The 26,475-nt window shown below is 41.3% G+C and overlaps 1 protein-coding gene across 3 annotated transcripts in view; it reads left to right on the top strand.

Annotated features, from left to right (window-relative positions):
• Positions 1–26,475, top strand: part of WWTR1 (WW domain containing transcription regulator 1) — a 153,488-nt gene that overhangs the window by 79,613 nt on the left and 47,400 nt on the right. For all 3 annotated transcript variants that reach the window (XM_016942148.3, XM_016942147.3, XM_003310136.5), the window contains one exon: positions 17,919–18,055. In XM_016942148.3, coding sequence (XP_016797637.1) covers positions 17,919–18,055 — 137 coding nt within the window. The remainder of the gene's footprint in view (positions 1–17,918; positions 18,056–26,475) is intronic.

Here is a 26,475-nt window from a genome sequence, read left to right as displayed (position 1 = left end):
TGTTCCAGGACAAAGTCAGGCTATCAGCAGTGCTGACGGTCCACCTCCCCTTTTCCTTCCTTCCTAATGGCCCAAGTTATGCACGTCAGCCTCTTTGGGTTCACAAGGCAGTATTGTATCACGGAAAAAGCCCTAGACCTTATTATGAGAACAAGATTTGACTCTGCTCTGCCACATGGAAACTAAGAACTTATTAAGTAGGTTTACTTCACCCAACTCTGTTTCTGTATCTTTTTTTTGAGACGGAGTCTCACTCTTGTCACCCAGGCTGGAGTGCAATGGCGTGATCTCGGCTCGCTGCAACCTCCACCTCCCGGGTTCAAGCGATTCTCCTGCCTCAGCCTCTCGAGTAGCTGGGATTACACCCACCACCATGCCTGGTGAATTTTTGTATTTTTAGTAGAGATGGGGTTTCACCACGTTGGCCAGGCTTGTCTCAAACTCCTGACCTCAGGTGACCCGCCTGCCTCGGCCTCCCAAAGTGCTGGGATTACAGGTGCGAGCCACCGCACCCGGCCCATTTTTATTCTTAAAAACAGAGATTAGTAAGCCTGTTATGTAATGATCAAGTTAAGATCATTTTTGAAGCCATAAAATGGTATATAAATATCAACTATTATTATCAGACATTAACAGCATGGTTATTGTGAATATTATGACTAATAATTAATATGAATAATTATTATCGTAACTATCATTATTACCGTGATTGTCATTATTAGGAATATAAGTAGCAATTCATTCAACATACATTTATTATTTAGTGTCTATTGTATGCTAGATGTGGACTTTCAGGACCCATGGTGTATAGTACCTGGTAGAGGCTCAGCCGAGCAGTTTGCAGAATCAACAGGAATGAATTGAGAATGACTTAATTTGTTTAATAGAATGTGACAGCATTCTCTAGAATTTGTTCCTTTCTGGGGCAAGTAAGGAACAAATCTTCCTAGATTAGTTTTATGAGTACTTACAGATAAAAACATATATGATGTGAATAAGATTCAACTGTTACATTTGATACCTAGAAGCAAAATGATTTGTCGAAGTTAACCCATTAAATATGTTCATTCATTCATTCATTCCTTTAATTCAGTCACTTATTCTATGAGTAGTTTTTTAATGTCTGCTGTGTGTAAGGCCTTCTGCATTTAGTCCATAGTTGGGGCTACTGAGAAGTTGAAAGCTGCTTTAAAGTCTCCTTTCATTTTAACACCATTAAAAAAAAAAAAAAAAAAAAAACTCATGGAAAGGAAAAATCTAAATGTATCCTGTAAAGAAAATACCATTTCCTCTGGTAATTATGATGGTCTATATCCTGTTTAACTCATTGCACGGGGTTCCTCTCCAAGTCAATGAGGATTGCGTAAAGAGTCTGAAGGCAGGATGTGCCTCATAGTGGGATGACAAGGAGCCTTGTGGCTGGTCGTCAGACTAAATTTAAACCATTATTTGTTGTGAATATATGATTAACGTGGGGGTTAAAAATGAAAAATACAGCTGCAAGAGTAGGTTTCTTCCTTTGATAAAAACAGAAAAAGTCAGGAGGGACAAGAAGAAAACAAACACAGTTACATGAAGCATGCATTCTCTTTCATAAGAACAGTCAAAGATATTTTAGCCTAATCTTTCTTTCTAGATACAATAAATGCCGCTCCCTTCTGGATTAGGCAGATGACAGCAATAACAGTATTGCAGCTGGGAGTCTCCCAGGCTGACAGGTGCTGGATATAAGATGCCCCAGATTGTCCTGTGAAGTACAGGACATGCTAGGCCCTGCTGGATCTGCCCAAGGAGAGGGCAGCTCCTGTGTCTGTTGACACCTCGTTTAGATTCTCCCGCTCACTCAAACAGCTGCCAGAGGCAGCTGTAAAATATTGCTTAATTATAGAATTTCCCTTGATCCTCTTTATCCCTTCCTTCTATTGCATTTTTTCCCCTTTTGTGCCTCTCTCTAGTTCAGAGCACCTTTAGGCTAAGCACTCATGGGAGTATTATGGTGGCGCCTTTTCCAGCTCACAGTTAAGGCAGAGACAAGATTTTCAGTCCTGCACTATAGCTGTGGAATTATTTTCAGAGGCTGTAATGAGCAGGTATAGGTTCAAATGTGGAATGCAGCATCATTTTTTAAGCAGGAAATGGGTTCATTTTGGGGGGAGGATAGCTTTCTCATTTTTTTTCTGATTAGAAAAGTAATGCTTATTGTACAAAAAGAACAAAGAAATGTAAAGATATGAATAAAGCCTACTTCCCCCTTGTTCATATGTGTTCTATTTACCAAAACGGGATTATGTTCACTCCCACAATATATTTTAGCAAATACAGATCCACGGAATTTATCATGGCTGTTCAGTCTTCCACTGTCTGACTGTACCATAATTTGTTTAACCATTCTATCATCATACACTAAAGATAGAAACAAAACCGCAGTGGACATCCTTAAGCATACATTCTGCATACTTGTATTGGTTTGGAGTCATGTTTGTGATTTACAGGGATGCGAAATGAGATCATTTATTTCTCTAACATTAAGGAAATCTGAATTAAGGAACTCAAGAGCTGGTTTGCTGGCTCCGCTAAACCTGTCTTTCTGCTTAGTTGTTCTTACTGAGTGGCTTCCATTCCTCATAATTCCAGCTGTCTGCTGCAGCTCCAGCCATCACGTTCATATGCCAGGCTGGAGAAAAGATGGAAGGGTGGGAAGCAGAAACGTACGTCTATTGCTTCCGTTTAAAAACCTTTCCCAGAAGCCCACACAGCACTTCTGTTCATTGTCTAGAACTTAGTCTCTTGGCAATACTTAGCACCTAAAAAGGGAGAGCAGATATTCCAAAGCAACAACCATCTCTGTCATTCCCATCTAATTGTTTTCTGGGAATAAAAGCTTTGTGCAAATGGACTTACTGGATCAAAGCTTTTCCCAGGTTTTTGTTACATATTGATATACTGCTCTTCAGAAAGATGGTACCAAGTTAAGTCTAGTAATATGCGAGAATAACCCGCCGTAAGTTTTCAGGTTCTTTTGTGTGCATTTTATGGGCATTTTTAAAGCTATTTTTCTGAAGCTGCATTTTTTCTTTTGTTTATTAAATCATACATTCTATAAAGAATGAGGTGGAGATTTTACTATTTACAATTTTGTCTTCAAAATCTATGTCTGTACAAGTAGAACATTCATTCCAAGCACTGGAAGGACATTTTAATGTTATTCGCACATATTTCCTCTACTCCTAAGAAAACTTATTTGGAGGTTGCCAGTTGCATTAATACATTAATCAAAGTAAGGCAGCTCTCTCCTGTTTTGAAAAACTTCCTGTCAATTAAATAAAAGGCACAGTGTAAAAGTGGCTCTGCCCAAGTTAGTGTTTAGACAGAAATGTTTGTATTACACCGTGGTGTGACCATCAGCAGCTCCATAAATAAAGGAATAATCTGCCGGCGCTTCCCACCTTTTGGGTGGGGTCTGTTTTCTCCTTCAGTGGAAGGACATTGGGGTCATCATCATTACTGCTGAAATGTTATTACTTTAGATTTTATCAAAAAACTTGGTGTCACCAGGTCTGAAGGGAAAAAAAAAATCAAACTTTTTTCTTTTTACCCTCACACACCACCCAACACAGCACTTCTGATTTCCTAGCAGACACCAACTGGGTGTCCTGTAATTTCATTCAATTCTGACACTACCTACCCAGAGATAGTATCAGATCTCACAGGCTAAGGGCTTAGTCCCACAAGACTGCCCCCCCTCCAGCCCACCTTTTTAGATGCCAAATGCAAGCTACAGGTGGTGACATGTGCTTCTGACTAACTCCCTCCTTGGATTTGATCCATTTGCTAGAATGACTCACATAACTCAGGGAGACACTTCACTTACCTTTACCCATTTATTAGAAAGAATGTTACAAGGGATTCAGATGAACAGCCAGGTGGAAGAGATACATAGGACAAGGTACTTGGAGCTTCCACACCCTCTCTGGATGTGCCACCCTCCAGGAGCCTTCACATGTTCAGCTATCCAGAAGCTCTCTGAACCCTATCCCTATGGATTTTTATGGAGGCTTTATTACATAGGCATAATTGATTTCATCACTGGTGATCAGCTCATCCTTCAGCCCCTCTTCCCTTCCCTGAAGGTTGGGATGTGGTGTGGGACTGAAAGTTCGAATCCTCCAGCCATGTGGTTGGTTCCCCCTGGCAACCAGCCCCTTCCTAAGGCTATCTAGGAGCCCACCAACAGTCACCTCATTAAAACAAGAGAAGTTCCTATCACCCAGAAAATTCCAAGGGATTAGAAGCTCTGTGTCAGGAGCCGAAGTCAAAGACCAAATATTAAAACCAAAGATTCTCCTAGCACCTCTGTCTACAAGGGTTTTAAGAACTCTAGATCGGCAATGGTGACAGAGATTTATTTCTTAATATATCACAATATCACACATGGTTTCCCGATTTGGTTATTCAAATTGGTTTATCTTAGCTTCTTTTCATCTTTCTTTATCTTGCGAGTGTTACAGAATAAAACTCACTTCTCTTCAAAGTTAGAAAAGGGACCAGCCAAAGGATTACTATCACTGAGGGATCATTTAGAAACAAGTGATTATTCTAATGCTACTAACTTAAATTAAAAAAAAAAAGTTGGTGTATCAGTAGATGGCCGTGCCGTATATATTCTTGCAACTTTCCTATAAGTTTAAAGGTATATCAAAACAAAAAGTTATATACGCACAAATAGATGTTGATTTTTTATGATTTTTATCTGCTACTTTCATGAAGAAGGATGGGGTTTGAAGTCATAATTGAAACAGGTACATATTTTTGTACTTTGTTAAGTAAAAAATTAAATCAATCGTTTATTTTTTATTAACTTCCACTTGTGGGTACAAAGATACTTACTGTTTGGAGTTTGCATAAACATACTTGTTTAAAAACAACAGCATTTTTTAGGCTAAATCTGTTTTTCCATTAGTTGAAGTCATAGAACCTTCAAAGCTTCCTGCATTTCTGTACCTGGTATGTCCCCTCACATTTTGGAACTATTATCTCCTTGTAAATTATTAGAAAAATTAAATTAGATTAAAACTTCTTGAGCATTTCTTTATTAGGAAAAATGGAAATCCATTACATATTCTTTTGCTAGCATTCAATCTTACTGTGCTTTTTACTGCAAGCTGAAGTCCCCTTTCTACTTTAAATGGGAGAGAAAATCTTGTGCTGACATGAGATGCTCATTACCACCAAGGCACTCATTACCAACAAGGGCAGTAAAGGAATCGCAGCTTTGGCTGCCTCTCACACTGAATCTGAGAGTTGCTATTATTAGAATGCAAAAAAAAAAAAAATGGTGGGGTGCTGGTGGGGGAACTATGTGAGACTTGTGGTTAGCTAGACCTGTGTTTTAAGAATATTTTTGTCTCTGGGTCAATTGTTACTTAACTACTCGACTATATGAAATCAAGTATATCAGCCAGGTGCAGTGGCTCATGCCTATAATCCCAGCACTTTGGAAGGCCGAGGCAGGCAGATCACCTGAGGTCAGGAGTTCAAGACCAGCCTGGCCAACATGGTGAAACCCCGTCTCTACTAAAAATACAAAAAAATTAGCCTGGCGTAGTGGCGCATGCCTGTAGTGCCAGCTACTCAGGAGACTGAGGCAAAAGAATCACTTGAACCTGGGAAGTGAAGGTTGCAGTGAGCAGAGATCGTTCTCCAGTCTGGGTGACAAGAGTGAAACTCCATCTTAAACACACACACACACACACACACACACGAAAGAAATCAAGTATATCTGTAGTTTTTGCAGTAAATTGATGTCTACCATTATTTCTCTCCATTTTCTTGTGTTCATTGTACTATAAGGTGTTTATTGATTTTTTTTCTGTTTTCACATTTGAATTACTCAGATCCCTTTAAACAGTTTGGATAGATTTTCACAAGGGAAAGGAAGGGAACTAATATTTATAGTGTGTCATGTATATCCGGCACTGTGCTAGGTGCTTTACTTTTGTTATTTGATGAAATTCTCAAAACAGCCTCATGTAATGGATGTTCTTATGCCCATTTTACATTGGAGGAGACCAAGGCTTGGAGATGTTACTTACAGTAGTCTCTTAATCAGTTAATGGCAGAAACAGATCTCAAATCCACTATACCACTCTGCCTCATTTGGGTGATATTTTCGACTGAAGATGCCAAGAAATACACGTAAAGAAACATTGTAGGCTGGGTTTGAAATGTGAACCATAAGCTGTGTTTCCTGATAATTATTTTCAAGGTCCCCAGTAGCACTCTCCCCTTCCTCTGAAGCCTAACTTGGTCCCTTTCGATGCCTCAGTTTTTGTCTTTGATCCTCCAAATAATTTCTTGCAAAATGGGACCCTCACTCTGAAAAGCACCTCTAGTCTCTCTTGAGATGTCGGGGTTCATACCAGCCCTTTTTCCAGTTCAAGTTGTGTCATGCCTTTCAAACATGTGCAAAAAGAAAGTGGCTCTGATGGCCAGAGCCAGGGTGGCTCATCCTCTTCCCAGAATTGAAAAAAACAAAACCAACAAAAAGGAATTAAATCTCTTCACATGAATAGAGGAGAAGCTAGCCTAACCCAAAAGAATTTTTGGTTTTAAAGAGGATTTGCCTTCTTTTTTGGGATGAGTGACATTTAATTCACTTGGCCTCATTAGAAAGAAGAGAAAGGAGGGCAGTGCAGCTTTAGCTTCGACATATTTCACATTTGGAGTGGCTTCGGAGCAGCCAAGCACTGGGTCAGTGTCCCATTTAAGAACAATTGGAAAAAACAACATGTTAAAAACATGTGTTAGGCACAGAGAGCGTGGAAAAACAATTTTCAAAGTATTTTAGCATTTAGAGTAGCTTAGTGGCTACTCTAAAATACTAACTTCTTTTTAAGACTTATTGTGAGATTGAAGCTGATTCCTAGATGTTAGATGCAGTTGATATGGGAAACATTTCTAACATACAGCTGTTGAGACAGAGTGTCAGGCTCTGGACCATTTATAATAACAAAAACAATAGAGTCTGTGCTGTTTACCACCATACCGCTCATTGTTTCACTGCCACCTTCTCCCCGCTCATTTGACTGCCAGCTCCTTGAGGGCCTAGATATTACAGGCACTCATCACCGTATGCATGTTTAAGTGTCGTGAATTCATCACTGAGTGCCTAGCAAATCCCAACATACATATTTGGGTACAGCATCACTTCATCTGGATCTTGGCTGTAGAAATAGCACCATATTCTAACCCTGGAAGAAACTGGCCGCATTGGACTTACTGAAAGATAATATAATGTACACAAAGCCTAGTGGACTGTATATTCAAAAGTTTTTCAGTGGTAATTTTCACCACACTCCACATTTGCCAAAACTGATTTTGGGGAGCAGAGCAAGGTGGCATGCATGTGTAGACCCAGCCTCGGGAGGCTGAGGCAGGAGGATCACTTAAGCCCAACTGTTGGAGTCCAGCCTGGGCAGCATCTCTTTCAAACAAAAGAAAACTGAGTTTGGAACTGAATCCCTATGGAAGATGTACCCCACTGTAAATATTTGTCTAATGAAAAAATGGATGAATACATTCCACTTCCTATTAATTATTCTAGAATTCACTATTCATGTGGCCGGGTGTGGTGGCTCATGCCTGTCATCCTAGCACTTTGGGAGGCCAAAGCGGGTGGATAATCTGAGGTCAAGAGTTCAGGACCAGCCTGGCCAACATGGTGAAACCCTGCCTCTACTAAAAATACAAAAATTTGTCCGGTGTGGTGGCATGCGCCTATAATCCTAGCTACTCAGGAGGTTGAGGCAGGAGAATCGCTTGAACCTGAGGGGCGGAGGTTGCAGTGAACCAAGATTGTGCCACTTCACTCCAGCCTGGGTGAAAGAGTGAAACTCCATCTCAGAAAAAAAATAATAGTAATAATAATTCACCATTCATAAAGCGTCTCATCTTTTCTCTACTTCTGATTCTCATCCCATGTTTTTGTTTGTGAGAAAGGAGAAAAGTGAAATAAAGACTCTACCAAGTACATATTTTATACTTGACATCTGGAAATAATATCGTGAAATAGACTCTCACATTGTTGTGGAGTTCCAACACAATAAACTTAAGGTGATTTATACATCTTTTATTTATTTTATTTTATTATTATTTTTGAGACAGAGTTTTGCTCTGTCGCCCACACTGGGGTGCAGTGGTATGATCACGGCTCACTGCAGCCTCGACCTCCCAGGCTGAAGTAATCTTCCGCTTCAGCCTCCCAAGAAGCTGGGACCACAGGCATATACCACCACGCCCGACTAATATTTTGATTTTCTTTTTTTTTAGAGATAAGATCTCCCTATGTTGCCCAGGCTGGCCTTGAACTCCTATGCTCAAGCAATCCTCCTGCCTCAGCCTCCCAAAGTGCTAGGATTACAGGCGTGAGCCACTGTGTCTGGACTATACATTTTTTAATAGCATTATTGATCCTGGCATGAGAGGAGAAAAAAAATGCTGGTACTAATAATAAAATTGTTTGCAACGCAGCCAAAGTTCTTTAATATGGCTCTTGGCCCAAATCAAACAAGCAACAAAAACTCCCAGTCCTTTTTTTTTTCCTTCTTATGTTTTCACAAAATAGGAAAAATGAGGTTAAGCAAGAATTTTGCTCAGTTTGCAGAGGCAAAGTGAGGCTTGCCAGGGCCGGGTGCTGTTGGGGTGCGTGCAGCAGATGACGGGGTGTCTCTAACACAGTGACTGAACTGTTCACCTTCTGAAGTGAGGCTCCTGAGTCACACCTGGGGCTGTCTTGATGAGTCACCAGCCTTCCAAAGTGGTTTTCTCTGGGAAGTGGCACTTCACAGTGCCACTTTTTTTTCCCACCCCAGGGACAAAACTCTGGTGAATGAATCCCTGCAGGAACCGCGGGTATTACAGTCCTGATTTGGCTCATCTGCTCTTTGGGGCTGACAGCAGCTTTGCTTGACTCAGCTTCTGCCTGACTGAGTAGGTTCAGACAGAATGAGTCTGCAGAAAAGTCGGTGGTGCTCAGTGGGAAGGACGTGAGGGAGATGGATCACCACAGCTGGCCAGGGCAGAGGCACTAGGAGACCTTTCACATGGCTGCTGTGCCTACTGCTGCTAACTTAAACAAGTGGAGGCTTCTTGGCAAGTCTGTGAGGGAAGTCGAGGATTAGAGCCTGGTAGTTAAAAATACAATCCCTGCCATTCATTCGGAATTCCAGAGAATGCTGAAATTTTTTGAATTGGCAAATGAATGGTAGAGACCGGAACCATACACTGAAATAACTTCTCTGGTCTTGTATCATCTTTTATTAGAGGATCCTAAAAAAATCCCCTATTTATATATCAGTTATTATTTCTGTGTCATAGACTGCAGCTATGTTTGATGAGCTGCTTAAGTGAAAATCTGACCGGAAACTTTCAACTATAAATTCTTTGTGGTTTCAAAGAAGGATGAACTTTCTCATCTAACACATTTCTGTTGTGTGAACAGTCACCTTTATTATACGGCATGAGTCTTTTTTTTTTTTTTAATAGCTTTGGGGTTTAAACTCTGAATGCTTTGCTAATAGATGTGTCAGCTGTGCACATTGGCAGCTTGACTTTTACCTCTTTGTATCTTCTATTCTAATGCATTAAAAATAGCAGGAGATGGTGCTGTTTAGGATTTGGGCAGAATGGAAGAATAATTATAACCAATACTAGTGTTTTAAAAGCTGCCTTGGGACAAAGAATTATTAATTAGGGTGGTAGAAAGAATGACAACGTGGGAGGAAGATTGATCAGGGTTTCTAGAAATACAGTAAAACCTAAGCTATGTATCTCTTCAACCATGTGAAGAGCTATTACTTTATTTCTGATTGTCAACATATCGAAGTTCAAAAGCCGACTCCACATTATGCAAATAGACTGATAACGTTAAGCAGAGGAGATCAATGTACCGGATGGCTACTAATATTAATATTGTTGCCAGGCACGGTGGCTCACGCCTATAATCCCAGCACTTTGGGAGCCTGAGGTGGGTGGATGGCCTGAGGTCAAGAGTTTAGATCAGCCTGGCCAACACGGTGAAACCCCATCTCTACTAAAAATACAAAAGTTAGCCAGGTGTGGTGGCACACGCCTATAATCCCAGCTACTTGGGAGGCTAAAGGAGGAGAATTGCCTGAACCGGAAGGCAGAGGCTGCAGGGAGCTGAGATCGCACCATTGCACTCCAGCCTGGGTGACAAGAGCGAAACTCCGTCTCAAAAACAAACAAACAAAAAACCTAATCTTAGTATTACAAACATGATCAGGTCGGGTTGCTAGTTTAGATGTGGGTGGTGAGCTGAGCATCCACTGCGATGGGGCTTCTACTGTCATGGGCTCCCTCTGTGATGTGGCCTCCCTTCTGTGATGAGCTCCCTGGGGTTTCTCCTGCAATGGGCTCCCACTGCAATGGGCTTCCACTGTGCTCAGCTCCCATTGCATTGTGGTTTTAGGTGACAGCAGAGGGACTACCTGGAGAAAGTGTGCATCTGGGCCTGGGAGAATTAGTAAGTGTGCATACCACCCCTGTCTTTGTTCTTGTGGTTAAGACTCATCTCTGGTGTTGGTTAGCAGAGCTAAGTACCGTTGGCAAAACAAAAGATACTACTAAAAGAAATGTAAGATATAAGTAAGATATATGTCATTTCCTAGGTCTTGAAATCTAAATAAGATCACACTAATAGAATGTTTAATTTGATTTAAATGCAAACAGTATTTATCCCCAACATACAACGAGAAAGTAAACCACCTTTTGCATACTTGTATTCTAATTCCAGTTGAGGAAAATTTTAAAAGTTTAATATAAGTCTTCGGCAAGACTCCTTGCCAACTGGTACAGGATTAAAAATTGGCATAGCATTTGTTGTCTACTGACAGTGGGTCAGATTTACTTGGCAGGCCCTATCTGGGAATTTATCAACCTCATCCAAATCTGTTTCAGTTTCCATTTTTAACACTAGTGGGTCTAATTGGACTGAGTCACAAGAAGCAAGTTGCAAAGCTGTTTCATTTAGCAAATTTTAAGCTAATTGTCTTCAGTATGTACATTTGTTTTAACATTAAGAGGATGGTGAATTGGCCTAGTAAATCAAAAAGTTTTAAAAATCTGATTTTCTGAAATAAGACAGTTTGCTTATACTTAAATGGGGATTGTAAATATCATAGGCTTGGCAGCTTTTTTTCTTTTTTGTTTTTTAAGAGCTAGGGTCTTTTTATGTTGCCCAAGCTGGTCTCCAACTCTGGGGCTCAAGCAGTCCTCCCGCCTCAGCCTCCCAAAGTGCTAAGATTACAGGTGTGAGCCACCACACCTGGCTAGCATTATCTGTGGAACATTTCTTCTGGAAGAGCTTGTATTCTACTGGAAGAGAAAAAAGGAGGTAGTAAGGAGAGAGGGTACAGAGGAATTTCACTGAGGGGATAAAGACAGGGAGCAGTGAGTATGATTGAGTTTTAAACCAGTCTGCCTTGGTTTTATGACCCCAGGCTGTCTTTAAATTCTCATCTCATTGGTGTGGTTCTCTTTAACTGCTCAGCTAGGTTGGGGCAAAAGAAGAGGCAGTTTGGAGGCTGCTTCCAGGTCCCGTCTTAACCACTCTGCTGATGGAGGGGAGCCCTGATGTCTGACACTGTATGAAACTCTCATTTATTAAATAAATGGTGGGCAGAAAAAAGACAAAACACTTATGTTTGAAGACAAAATCTTTGCCCATAGAAATAAGCAACATGCTGCTAACAGTTTTAAATTCTTTCAAAATGAAGCACTTGTAATCATTCCTATTTTTATATCTTTGTATGCTTCCAGCAATACAAAATACATTACATGGGATTCTCTATTTCAGAAAGTCCTTGTTATATGGCTTCCTTCATCATAAAGTTAGTGTGGGTAAATTCATCCAAAAACACCAGGCCTTTTCCTGGGTGGTAAGAAACTGGAGGATTCTATTTTTTTTTTTTTTTGAGATGGAGTTTCACTCTTGTTGCCCAGGCTGGAGTGCAATAATGGCGCTCTCTCAGCTCACTGCAACCTCCGCCTCCCTGGTTCAAGTGTTTCTCTTGCCTCAACCTCCCGAGTAGCTGGGATTACAGGCATGCACCACCATGCCTGTCTAATTTTGTATTTTTAGTAGAGACAGGGTTTCTCCATGTTGGCCAGGCTAGTCTCTAACTCCCGACCTCAGGTGATCCACCCGCCTCGGCCTCCCAAAGTGCCGGGATTACAGGCCACTGCGCCCGGCCTGATTATTCTGTTTTTACAGATAAGATTTTTATCTTTGCCTTTACTGTGTTTGCACAATGTTTTTGATTTTTACACCTAGCCAGTACATCACCCATCATGCATAATAGGTATACGATCTATGGTTGTTGAAAAAACTTGAACCAAGTGTTGCCAACCTTGGACTCGAAGCCAGAGCTGCCTTCTTTGCACTCACTGCTGAGTGAGTTTGGGAAGCCAGGAGAACTGGCCATGAAATCTGTAAGTGACTTTGGTGGTCATAATATTCCCAGAACAGACCTGCTTTATCCTCACAGTGAGGAACCAATATACTGTTAGCTTTTTTACCCCTGTCTCATGCATATGGGTAGTGTGACTAGGATATCCAATTAGATCACACAGGGTCAGAGCTAATATTAAACCCGGGTACCCAGGTATATGTGACTCCACAACTGCGTGTGGTCTTTGCAGAGCCCACAGAGTCTGGCAGTAGGCTGCTGTGTCTGGGAGATGCCTATGTGAGTTGTGCTGTTATTTCATGGGCCATGGTGACCCAGGGGGACTTGGATACCAGGTGTCCTTGGGATATGTGCCTGGAGGTGAGATAGTGAATGGATTGTCAGGCAGAGAGGGTGGGGGGAGGGAAGGAGGAAGGGAGGAAAACCAGAAAGATTGGCAGAAGGGAAGCCCAGAGGCCATTGCCCTCATCAAGGTGAAAGGTCATGAAGGAGGTAGAAGGAGGTAGCAGTGGCTTGAGAGGAGGAAACTGGAGCAAAGTTAACACCCCCTCCGCAGGCTGATGGGGAGGCCAGTCTGAGGGGAGGGTGACTTGGAGGGTGGGTGTGCCACCCCACCAATTTCAAAACATTTTAACCCCAAACACACAATTTACCTGTTAAATAAAATGGCTTTCTACATTTGCGTCTTTCTGGAGGAAAATATTAATCCATGAGGGAAAACTGATTTCACACGACATGGTTTTTCATAACCTACCATTTCCAGCCAAATATCTTCTCAGAGACGTGGTGACCTTTCTTGCCCCTTAGCAAACTCCATGCTTTTGTCCAACCTGGGCAGTTCTCTAAGCAGAGACTCATAATGTAATTGGAGGCCAGGAATTGGTTGGTCTTTCTGGAACTGAGAGAAGGAGGCTGTCTGGGAAGTAGTGGTCCAAGGGGTTCTTGAAGGAAGGGGAAAAAGCTCACTCCCGTTTATATTTGTTACAGGTACCGTTAACCCCACATACCACCAGGGCTCTCCATGGGAAGCACTTGTAGAGGATTTTTCTTTTTTTTAAGTCGAGGTAAAAAATGTTTACTGTCAAGAAAAGCTTTTCTTCCCCGTAGGAACTGCTATTCTTTTTCTTTATAAACAGCATGGGATCAGGTGATTGATTCCATTTGTCCCCTGATTTGAGCCACACGAAGATAGGAGCCAAAACTGTAGTTTATCTTCAGGAACTCTTTTTGTTTGTTTGTTTGTTTGTTTGTTTGTTCTTTGAGACTGAGTTTCTCTCTTGTTGCCCAGGCTGGAGTGCAATGGTGCGATCTCGGCTCACCACAATCTCCGCCTCCTGGGTTCAAGCAATTCTCCTGCCTCAGCCTTCTGAGTAGCTGGGATTACAGGCATGTGCCACCACACCCGGCTAATTTTGTATTTTTAGTAGAGACAGGGCTTCTCCATGTTGGTCAGGCTGGTCTCGAACTCCCAACCTCAGGTGATCTGCCCACCTCGGCCTCCCAAAGTGCTGCTTATACCTTATGACCTGTGTATTCATGCGTCAATTTTCTTTTTTGTCTTTTTGTACCTTCATTAGTATTTTTGTTTTTACTGGTTGTGAAAACAATACATAATCACTGCTAAAAATCTGGAAAGTACAAAGCAGTTTAGATAAGAAAAAAAAATTACCAATGAGCCTGTTATTTGCATATATCACCATAAATAGTTTGATATGTTTCTTTTTCCTATTTTGTTCCATTTTCAAATATGAAACCTGTACAGTGTATGTATTTATACAATACACATATGTAGGCAGGTTAAATATATTTGTATATGTGTTTATATTTCCAAGGGAAGTTATACTTTTAAAACAGCAGAGAGACTTTTTCTTGAAGTAGACTAAGCAAGGGAGTGAAGCCAGGAAGGAGGTGGGAGTAGCGGGGAAGTGGGGATTAATCTAGCTAAATTGTGGGTCCTGGCAAACATTGAGATTACACTGCGAAATACGAGAAAGGAAATGACTCAGTAACATTGAGAGAGGGAGCAGAGATGAGACAGCAGAGTGAAAGAGTGAATGGCGTATCCTGGGTTTGGGAAGTGGTGGGAAGTAGGGGGAGCTGGAGCCTGAGGCACTAAGTGATTAGAACAATAGGAGAATTTAGTTTTCAGATGAAATCATCAAGGCTATATTAAGTGCCTCTTGTGAGCAATAGCTCACTCTTACTTGTTGCATTCAGTCTGGGAGCCACTCTTGACACCATGTTAGCGCAGCCTTACAGCTGATGTCAGGTCGACTGGTCTGCAGAGCCAGGAATTTGAGTGGCTTTCTTCTCAGAGTTGTTTTGGAGCAATGAGAACTGCTCACTTAAGAAAGGCTCCCTCTTGTACTCCAGCCTTTGGGGAATGCTGTGAGTGACACTTTTAATTAACAAATCCACTGGGAACAAAACTCCTTTAAATGTGTTGGCTGGGTGTGGAGTTTGAAGGGTGGGCCGTGGAGGCTCCCACTGCACTGCAGGAGTGCTGGGACTTCAAGCCATGGGTAAGCTGTACATCTTTGGGGTCAGAACTGTCAGGATGAGGTCCACCCAGAAGGCCCCACACTCTGTCCCAGGGGATTTAGGCTGGCAAGCTGTGCTGGCACTCCTGGGGCAAGATGAGCTCATCTGCCACTTCAGATGCTGGGCTTCCTATGCTAGATGTTCCTGCTCTTGCCGCATTCAGGAGCCACAGCCCACTTGTTCAGAACGGGAGGGGAGAGTGGGGGACGAGCATTTGGGAATGCATCATTCCAGCTCCTGTATTATTCCTAGAGCTGGTAGCTGAAATTCTGACCACAGAAGTGTCCTTGAACATCTTCCAGCAAATGATGTATATTTCCATATCTCACCGGGGCCTGTGCTGATGTTGGTTCTAGCACAGCATCAATATCCATGATGTCAGAGAGTCTAAGAAAGGTTTATGAAAGAGAGAAGGATTCTTTTCCTTCTGGTACCAGAGTGAAAACTATTTATGTAGCACATGTCTGCCTTGGAAAACATGCTGCTTTAATAGAATGAGTTCTGAAGGAATAATCAAAGCATTTCTTAGGTCTAATTATTTTGCTAAAGGGAGTTACTTAATTTTGACATCCTCATCAATTAGTTCCTCACTTGGAAGGCCTGTGACAAGCCTGAGGCTGGCTATGAGTTTCCACCTGCCCAGAAGTTGATGGATTTTATGAAAGCTTTAAACAGAACTACAATTGTGAAACTGAAAGTGTAAACTAAAACTATTGTTTTTATTATTATTTACTTTATACTTAGGGAAATGATTTTCATCTCTTTACTTCAGTATTTCCCCATCTTTTTTTTTTTTTTTTTTTTTTTTTTTTTGGGATGGAGTCTCACTCTGCTGCCTAGGCTGGAGTGCAGTGGCATGATCCCAACTCACTGCAACCTCCACCTCCCGGGTTCAAGCGATTCTCCTGTCTCAGCCTCCCAAGTAGCTGGGGTTACAGGCGTGCATCACCATGCCGGCTACTTTTTATATTTTTAGTAGAGCTGGGTTTTCACCATGTTGGCCAGGCTGGTCTTGACCTGTGGTGATCCACCTGCCTCGGCCTCCCAAAGTGCTGGGATTATAGGCATGAGCCACCGCCCCCGGCCTTTTTTTTTTTTTTTTAAATCACATTTATTCTAAAACCTTAGACCTTTAGACCCAAGTTTTCACGCAAGGCAATGGATGAGTTCCCCTTGGCAATACCTTCAAGTCTTGCATTAAGAAATCTGAATAACAATTTTAGCAGAGGAAGCATTTAAAAATGAGGAGACAGACTGAAAACAAGACAAATACAACTTCAATGCAAGGAAGTTTCTAGACTGATTAAACATAATGAAAGTAAAAGTGGTTTCCTACCTTAAAGATTCAAAGGAGGCCATTGTTATTCAAAACTGAGGTGTGTTTAACAGAAACAACAATCATGCTCCTTTTGTTGTATGTCTAAGGAAGGTCAACGGTGGGGGCCTGACTGGAAGAGACCAACCTGGTTGTGAGGCCCAAAACAAAGGGCTAACATTCAGTTTCTTCTATCATGTTTGTTGTCTTTGATGGATATGGAAAGATCTCTGATACTGGGCTGGGTGCGGTGGCTTGTGCCTGTAATCCCAGCACTTTGGGAGACTGAGGTGGGAGGATCACTTGAGCTCAGGAGTTCGAGACCAGCCTGGGCAACATAAGGAGACACCCACCTCTACAAAAACAATTTTTTTTAAAAAAATGAGCCAGGTGTGGTCGCAGGTGCCTGTGGTCCCAGGTACTCAGTAGGCCAAGGTGGGAAGATTGCTTCAGCCCAGGATGTCGGGGCTGCAATGGGCCATGATTATGCCACTGTACTCCAGCCTGGGTAACAGAGCAAGATCATGTCTCAAAAAAACAAAAAAGAAGGAGAAGGAGGAGAAGGAAGATTTCTGATACTGTTTATAAAACAAAGTAGAGGAACGGGATGAATCTACTCATCATATATATATATATATCACAAACTCTCACTAAAGGAAGAGTTTGATGGAGTGGGACAGGGTCTCTAAGGTACCAGGAGTGACCTGCGATGTGATTTGGAAGGTGGTAGGCAAAGCTGGAGGCCATGTCCACCTTAGAATGTACTGGAAACTCTGAGCAGAAGCTCATGTTTCATGTTGGGTTAGTTTCTCTGTGATTAAGTCACAGTAACAAACTGGAAGTTGTATGTGATCAAACATGTAATCATGTCTTCTCCCTTGTAAACCTTCATGCCTCAATATCTAAGTTTCTCCATAAGCTGGCACTAGTTGACTTTCCTACTATTATTTTCTAATACTCTGCCTTCCAGCTACCCTATTGTCACCTTGCTTGGTGACAGTGAGCTTCTTGAGGGTTTTATGTGTCACCTTTGGGGAACTTGAAATACCTTACACTCCTACTGTGAGAGCTCACTAATGTGGTGTTCAGAAGCTGGTTTCATGGGCCCATCTTTTGCTTGATGACAGCCAAAGGGATCCTCATTATGTCAATTCTATGAGTCAGGAGAGTATGGGGTACTGACTGGGAAGGTGAGCATGGCTCCCCTTCCAGGAAGGAGCTCACACTATGGCACTCCAGTGATTGGATGGCTGAGAAGCAACTGAGATGCTGGGGAATACAAGCTCCAAGGGCCGAGGGGAAGTTCACTGGGGCTCACTGCATGCAAGGGCTGTCTGGACAGCGATGTCTTGGGCTTGTGTTTAGAGAGCTGCTTGCAGAATCCCCAGTGTGGCCTAACCAGGATGCAGGGAAAAATAGGCAAGTATTCCTTGGATGAAACCAAGCACAATCTATTAACCACTCAAGCAGATCCTAAGGGAAGAATTAGTGTCATTAACTATTATGCTGTTGGTGGTGATGATGATAATGATGCTGACAATTAAAAAGATAATTAATTGTTTTCCTTCTTTTAGTCACATAGAAAAAATCACCACATGGCAAGACCCTAGGAAGGCGATGAATCAGCCTCTGAATCATATGAACCTCCACCCTGCCGTCAGTTCCACACCAGTGCCTCAGAGGTCCATGGCAGTATCCCAGCCAAATCTCGGTAAGCCTCAAGCTTTTTTAAAATTAAAAAAGATTTTTTTTTTTTTTTGTAGAATTGGGGTCTCCCTTTGTTGCCTAGGCTGGTGTTGAACTCGTGGGCTCAAACAATCCTAACACCTCAGTCTCCCAAAGTGCTGCGATTACAGGCATGAACCACTGTGCCTGGTGGAGCCCCAAGCTTTGACTCCAAGCTGAAGAAATGGTGTTCAATCAAGGGATGGCAGGGTTCATAAGTGGTTCTGGCTGTTTCTATGTCTCTTCATGCACCCAGACGGTGTTTGCTCCTTCTTCTTGGCTGCAATACCATGTTACCCTTCTGCCGGCTTTTCCTTCTTTACTTGGTCTCTTTACCACCAACTCATGATACTGCTGCCTCAGTTTTAAACTACAGTTCTGACCTTCCCTCCAATGGCCTTAATTGGGGTAGAAAAATCAGGCCTCCTGTCTTCATCTAGCCTGAGGCAAGTAGGACACACACACGCTTTGGGTGACTTTGGCTCCTGGCGACTGCCTATAGGTACAATTCTAGTCTCAAATCCCTATCCTTATTTCCCTTTTTTCCTTTTTTTTTCGTAATTTCTGCATAACATGTGTCAGATAGCATGCCAAGTGCTTCCATGCTTTACCTTATGAAAGCCTTCCAAAACCCCTGCAAAAAGTAACAGGCTCTCCAGTTTATAGATGAAGAAACTTTCCGAAAGTCTTGCAGCTTGTGGAGAGCAGAGCTGGAGAGCAGGCTAGTCTGATTTTAGAAGGGAGTTAACCGTTACATAACCTGCAGGTGGCTTCTCCCCATACGTGCCGTGGGATAATATGGCTCACTTTTTACTTCATTTACAATATTTAATAAGTGTGATTTTAGACTTGAGAAGAGAATATTTATTTTCTGCTAAAATTATCCCCACTAGAGAGAATCACCAGTGAATTAATACACTGCAGCAACGGAACCAGTCAGCTTTTTTGGTAATCATTCCCTTCCTTCTCCCCCAGGGCTAAAAATAAAAAAGGGCCAATTTTAAAGTTTTAGAAAAGTTGGTGCCATTTTCAGATAACATTTCCATTTAAGATCAGATATCCAGATATGCTTTATACACAGAACAGTTAATTTTAGGGAGTGAAAAGAATCTCCTGTTGAATTTTCAGGAATGAACAAGATAAAAATGGAAGCGTTATTCCTGGACACCCTTCCCTCATACTGTGGCTTAGCCAAAGTGAGTATGAACTCAAGTAGACCCTAGTCAGCTTCAAGTGTCAGTTCTTCCAGGAAGTCTGAACCTACTGCTTTAAAGCTTGCAGATGTACAGTTTCCAAAAAGCAAATGACATGGAACAACCTCTGTGGAGTTCCTTATCTAAAGGGCAGATCAAAGAAAATGCAACCAGTTCTGGTACCAGCAGTGGTAAACCAAAGCCTCCCGTGAGTCATTTTGTCCCAAATATACAGGAGCTCATGTAGAAATCAGATGCCACTGTAGTAAAGAGACCCCGAATTAGGTGGCATTAGACTGGTTTTTACAGTTTCTTTAACCATTTAATTTTCATCGAAAATTCTAAAAACTGATTATTAAAGTTTTAACTTTAACTTTGTAATCAATTATAATCGGAAAAAAATCTTTCATGAACCCAGTTTACAAAAAAAAAAAAAAAAAAGAAAAGAAAAGAAAAAGAAATTCAAACACTTCCTCCAATCTCCCTTTCCTCAGTCCCCAAGTTTATTTCCTGGAGCCAACCAGTGTTTCTAGTTGTGTGTGTGTGTATGTTTAATCATACTAAGGTTAGCATATCATAACCACTGTTCTGTATCTTGCTTTTTTCACCTGCCTGTCCATACATATAGAGCTGCTTCATTCTTTTAAAAATTTGCCTATTAGTCTACTATATTAATATGCTATAATTAGTTTATTTAACTAACTCCCATCTGGTAGATATTTAGGTTGTTACTAGTGTGTTGCTAGCATACAAATACTGGAGTGGATATCCTTTGTCATGTTCTTTTATGCATTCTCCTTAATTTTTAAAATTTGTGCAATATGTAGGAAGTGGACTAATTAAAAGAAGCTTGAATGCTTGGAACTAGATATTGAAGGCACATGTGAGTCTGCCTGTATGTGCATACATGCATGCACATGCACACACACACACACACAAAGTCCAATTGCACTAGTAAAGTATATCTAAAGAAGTTGTAATCTGAACATTCTGAAACAAATTTACCTGTAGCTCAGTAAAATACCTTAGTTTCCAGATTTCAATTTTTATTTAATTTTTGTTATTATTATTATTTTGAGAAAGAGGCTCACCCTGTCATCCGGGCTGGAGTGCAGTGGCACGATCTCAGCTCACTGCAACCTCTGCCTCCTGGTTCAAGCAATTCTCATGCCTCAGCTTCCCCAGTAGCTGGGACTATGGGCATGCACCATCACGCCCAGCTAATTTTTGTATTTTTAGTAGAGACGGGATTTCACCATGTTGGCCAAGTTGGTCCCGAACTCCTGACCCCTGGTGATCCGCTTGCCTCTCAGCCTCCCAAAGAGCTGGGACTACAGGCGTGAGACCCGGCACCCAGCAGTTTCCAGATTTCTAATAAGGCAGTGAATTTCTCAAGACGCACATTCTGGGGTTTTTCCGACAATATTTGTGTATTTGCCCATTGCAAAGTGTGTTTCTAGCTTATGGAGAATCACAGATGTGTCTGAAGGATGGAAATACAACTGTGAATGCCAAGTAAGTTCCAAAGACCAGGACTTAATTTAGAGAGTCTCAATACAGTCAGAATAATAAATCATTTACTCAGACTATTTCATCTCAAGCCATAACTCTGCCTGTGGTTCATAGTCTTTATTATATATCTTTAAACATATAAAAATAAAAAGAGCAGAGCTGGGTGTAGAGGTGCATCCCTGTAGTCCCAGCTACTTGGAAGGCTCTGAGGTGGGAGGATCTCTTGGGCATAGGAGTTTGAGACCAGCCTGGGCAACACAGTGAGACCCCCAACTCTTAAAAACTAGAAAAAGAAAAGAGCAGATTCTTCTCCTCCCACTCTTCCTTCTTCTTAAATCTAGAACTTTGGTACTTTTCAATGGAATGTAGCTGTCAAATAAGTGAACTAAAGTGATAGGTCTTCTTTAATGCAAGGCATTTATATACATGTGAAAAGGATGTCAAAATACAGTTAATAGCATTACTATCAGATGATAGAATAGTACCTTTTATAACTAATTTTTTTTATTTCTAGAGCTGTGATATACTCAGTGGCATAGTTAAATACATTCAGAAACAAATCTCCTTGTATTTGGTCCCTGTATGTTTCTGTAGGTTAGGTACATGAACTTGGGTGTCTGACTGCCAGAATTTGAATCCTGGCTCTGTAGTTACTAGTTTGGTGACCCTTAAGTTATTTGTCTGTGCTTTGATTTCATCATATGTACAATGGAGATTATTAATATATGAGGAACTTACGAGTTTATATATGCAAAGTGCTTAGAACTATGATTGCCACATAGTAAGCTAAAATATATGTTTATTATTATCATTATTTTTATGGCAAAAAATTATTTTATATTTTATTTAACTATAGCATGTTATATTTTAAGACAATTGAACTGTTCTTTATAAGTGCTTTCTGGAATAAAAATGATTTATTTTGGGCTGGTTAGATTGCAAAGTGTTCTAAATTAGGAACAATGTATTCATTACTTTCAGTGAGGATAGTGCCCTCTGGTGGAAATGTTTAAGTTACCTCTCCCAGGAGAAACTTCTTATCACTAGACACCTTATTTTTTATAAGAGCTTTAGATGCCGGGCGCGGTGGCTCACACCTGTAATCCCAGCACTTTGGGAGACCGAGGTGGGAGGATCACGAGGTCAGGAGATCGAGACCATGCTGGCTAACACGGTGAAACCCCGTCTCTACTAAAAATGCAAAAAATTAGCTGGGTGTGGTGGCGGGCGCCTGTAGTCCCAGCTGCTCGGGAGGCTGAGGCAGGAGAATAGCGTGAACCCGGGAGGCGGAGCTTGCAGTGAGCCGAGATTGCGCCACTGCACTCCAGCCTGGGCGACAGAGCGAGACTCCGTCTCAACAACAACAACAGCAACAAAAAGAACTTTAGATGTATTCCTGTAATGCGACTTGTAAATCAAACCATATTTTTATTGCAAGAGGAAAGACCCATTACTTAGTCATCCTGGAGTGAGTGACTTTGTAAAAACAGAGGATTCTTTCTGCAGGTTGGCAGATTTGTTGAACAGTGAGTCTAAGTAAAATGAAATAAGCTCTGAAGGGGAAAATTGCAAAAATATGGTGGTTTTTTTTTTTTTTTTTCACTTTAATTCAAATAGCCATCTCCAGTTTGGTCTAGCTTAAAACTAAAATTTTAGTTTTTGTATTTGCCAAATCAGGCTTTACCAATTTGGATTCTGTCTGAGCAGAGTAATGGCCTTTAAGCCTGAATTCCCAGACATATGCAATAAATGGAAGAAGAAAAGACAACCTTGGGGGACTTTAGATAATAAAGAGGAAAGGTTACCATTTGGTGGAAGCTGTATCAGTATTGTCACTTGGGGGTTAACAACTTGTTCAGATCCTCACTTTTAAGTAACACAGGGGAAATTTTACTATACATATGAAAGTAGATTTTTTTTTTCTTTACACAAGCCAGACAGACTTTTTGTTTGTTTGTTTGTGATGGAGACTTGGCTGCCCAAGCTGGAGTGCAATGGTGAGATCTTGGCTCACTGCAACCTCCGCCTCCCAGGTTCAAGCAATTATCCTGCCTCAGCCTCTGGAGTAGCTGGGATTACAGGCGCCCGCCACCACACCCAGCTAATTTTTGTATTTTTAGTAGAGATGGGGTTTCACCATGTTGGCCAGGGTGGTCTCGAACTCCTGACCTCAGGCAATCCGCCCATCTCAGCCTCCCAAAGTGCTGGGATTACAGGCGTGAGCCACTGCACCCGGCCAGAAGTTTGTATGTTTTAAGTAGGTTGTGGGCCTTCCTATTAATACTTACTAAAATTTTAAAAAAGAGAATAAGAGGGAAACAAACAGGGGAAAAAAATAGACTGCCTACACAGGCTCTGTTATAATATACAAAACAATGGGCTTGAGAAAATGAAGCCTGCTGCAGATCTTAGTCCTTGGTTAGAGTGGTGGCGAAGTGGGCATGGAAGTGGGATGGAGGGTGGGGACTGTTTTGGAAGAACTTGAAGTCAGAACTGAGTTTCTCTTAATTTAGACGTTTATGTATTGGGTTATTTAACCTCTGAGTCTCATTTTCCTTATCTGTAAAATGGTGATAATGATAGTACCTATCTGATAACGTTGTTTTGAGTATTTAGGTAGTCCATGTCTTGGTACCTGATGTATAGTAAGCTGCCAGCACTTGTATTGTTATAGCTATTATTGTTAGCCAGTTGCCTCGTTTTTCCTCCCCTTTCTGGCTCCTGTGTAATCAGAGGAAGATCCTTTGATATGCTCTGTTAGAAAGCCATTCCATTCCTCCTTCAGGAAAACCCAACCATGGTTACTGCAACTTATATTTGTTTGGGCACTTTTGCTTACAAATTGTGAAACTAGCTGGTGTGGTACCAAAAAATAACATTTAACCTCGGACAGCAATTGTGAGAAGATGAAGAGGAGCAAGCCTGTGACTGTCAGGTCATTCACAGAGGGAGTTTGTGAAGAGCAGTCACACTTTTGAGTTCTAAGTGAAGAACATTTTCCCCTCTGCAAGTAGTGAAGTGTTAGATTTTCCCATTCCTCAGCAGACAAATACTGAAAACATGCAACAACTTAAAGTAGCTCCATATTTTAAAATGTTTTTACCAAGAGAAAGTAGAGAAAGTGTCATGCTTTTTTCCTTTCTTTCTTTCTTTCTTTTTTTTTTTTTTTTTTTTGCCTTTTTGGTGATAATCCTAGTGATCATAAACCATGGTGTGCTGAGCTGCTGTCACACACTAATGGGGCTTTTTGTTGGAATGAGACCCTGACCTGAGATGCTAGTATCCTTCCAGACAGTACAGGAGAAAATAAAGACTATAACAACTTCACCAGCCTGCGAACCCTAGCCAATTCAGAAACTTTTGGTAAAGTGCAACTAGAGTGTATTTTCAATACTATAGGAAATTTTTAAAGTTACATATACACACACATGCACACACACGCACTTACTTACCCCTTTGAAGATGTGCCATCCACCAGCCCAGAGTCTAAGTCCTCCAGGTCTGTGTCTCGAGCTGTACTTCAAATTATAAACACATGTGTGGTTTTTTTTTTTCTTTTCAGGGCATACTTTTCAAGACAAGATGGAAAATCTTGTCTGTGCTCAGTTTGCTAAGTTGGCTTGCTGTTCTCTCTAGGAAGTATACAAAGAAGCTTAACATTGTATCAAGAGCAAATAAAATAGCTAAGGGATATGGAAGCCCTGGGTTGCTTAAAGCACTTAGAAAGACATCCTGAAAGTTCACAAGAAGTCAGATTTCTACTTAGGCATCTTATGTTTTCCTTTTTTCATTAGTTTTTTTCTTAATCAAATTTACATGGTGAGTTCACAGCAGACACATCTGGCTACTGTGATTTTTCCAGCTCTGATGTTCTCACTGCTTTTGGAACTTTGTGGTTTATGCAGCATAGATTAGCCTAAAGTGCACCGGCACATACACGCACAAACCCAGAGACAAACAAACAAAAAAATACCCATACACTTTTTGGGGGATGGTGGAAGTGAAGTGTTGGGTGTTGTGGGTGTTGTAGGATTGTTGTGGTGGAAAGTTTGTGTTTATGGAAGAAAAGGAACACTGGTGGGCACAGGACAGGGGGAAAGGTTTCTATTTAAAAAGGATTTTCTTGATTAAAAACAAAGAAGGAAAAGTTTTCTAAACACTGTAGAAAATCAATTTTCTTTTTATTTTGTAGAGATTGGGGCATCTCACCATGTTGCTTAGGCTGGTCTCGAACTCTTAGTCTCAAGTGATCCTCCCACCTTGGCCTCCCAAAATGCTGGGATTACAGGTGTGAGCCACTGTGCCCTCAATTTTCTTAGATTTTGAGGAAGCTATCTATTGTCAAATACACTCTAGTTAATCAGCATTATTGAAGGCTACCTTCTTTGGGGTTTCGAAGAGGAGATTTTTTTTTTTTTTTTTTTTGAGACAGAGTTTCGCTCTTGTTGCTCAGGCTGGAGTGCAATGGCACAATCTCAGCTCACTGCAACCTCCACCTCCCCACAACCTCCACCTCCCGGGTTCAAGCAATTCTCCTGCCTCAGCCTCCCAAGTAGCTGGGATTACAGGCATGTGCCACCATGCCTGGCTAATTTTGTATTTTTAGTAGAGACGGGGTTTCTCTGTGTTGGTCAGGCTGGTCTCGAACTCCCGACCTCAGGTGATCCGCCCACCTCAGCCTCCCAAAGTGCTGGGATTACAGGCATGAGCCACCACACCCGGCCTGAAAAGGACATTCTTTATAGTTCCTTTCTTTTACCGTTTTTAAGGAATATGTGAAATGAGACCGAAAAAAATTACCAAATCAATGGATTGAGTTCCTTTTATGTAATAAAGCAGGACATAATAGCATATAAAAAAATAAATCTTATGTTTTCATGGCTATGTTCCACTTATCTTAATGTGGATGAGTCTTTATTAAGATTAGGTGATGGAGACTTATAGGTTTTATTATATGAAATTTAGAAATTTAGGTAGAAAATTCCTTCTTTGATAAGAAATAATAAAAGCCATGAAAAATGTCTGATGCCACAATTTTCCTTAAAAAAAAAAAAGTAGTATGCTAGGTGAATATTTTGGGAACCATACACAAAGATGTGTTAGTTATAATAGCCAGTAAATAAACAAATGCCTGAAATATGAAAATAAATACATTTATTTATTTATTTATTTATTTATTTATTTTCTGAGATGCAATCTTGGTCCGTCGCCCTGGCTGGAGCGCAGTGGTGTGATCTCGGCTCACTGCAACCTCTGCCTCCCAGGTTCAAGCCATCCTCCCAGCTCAGCCCCCGAGTTTCTGGGATTATAGGTGCCCACCACCACACCCAGCCAATTTTTGTACTTTTTAGTAGAGATAGGTTTTCACCACGTTGGCCAGGCGAGTCTCAAACACCTAACCTCAAGTGACCCACCTGCCTCAGCTTCCCAAAGTAAGTGCTGGGATTACAGGCTTGAGCCACTGCGCCTAGCCACAAATATATTTATAAGCAGTGAAATAATGGATATAGACCATGTAGACACATGGAAAACTTTGTTGTAACATTCTAATTTTATACAGCATGACAAATTGTTTATGCTATAATTATACTTCTAGTTTTTTGAAAAACACATTGCTTAGATTCTTTCCATTTTTTCACAAGACTAAGCTTCTTGAGGACAGGAACTTGATCTCCATTTGTGTATTTCTAGCCCCAAGCAA

Source organism: Pan troglodytes, chromosome 2, assembly GCF_028858775.2.
Source record: "Pan troglodytes isolate AG18354 chromosome 2, NHGRI_mPanTro3-v2.0_pri, whole genome shotgun sequence".
In the NCBI taxonomy this organism is placed as follows: Eukaryota; Metazoa; Chordata; class Mammalia; order Primates; family Hominidae; genus Pan; species Pan troglodytes.
This window is presented reverse-complemented; position numbering and strand designations above follow the sequence as displayed.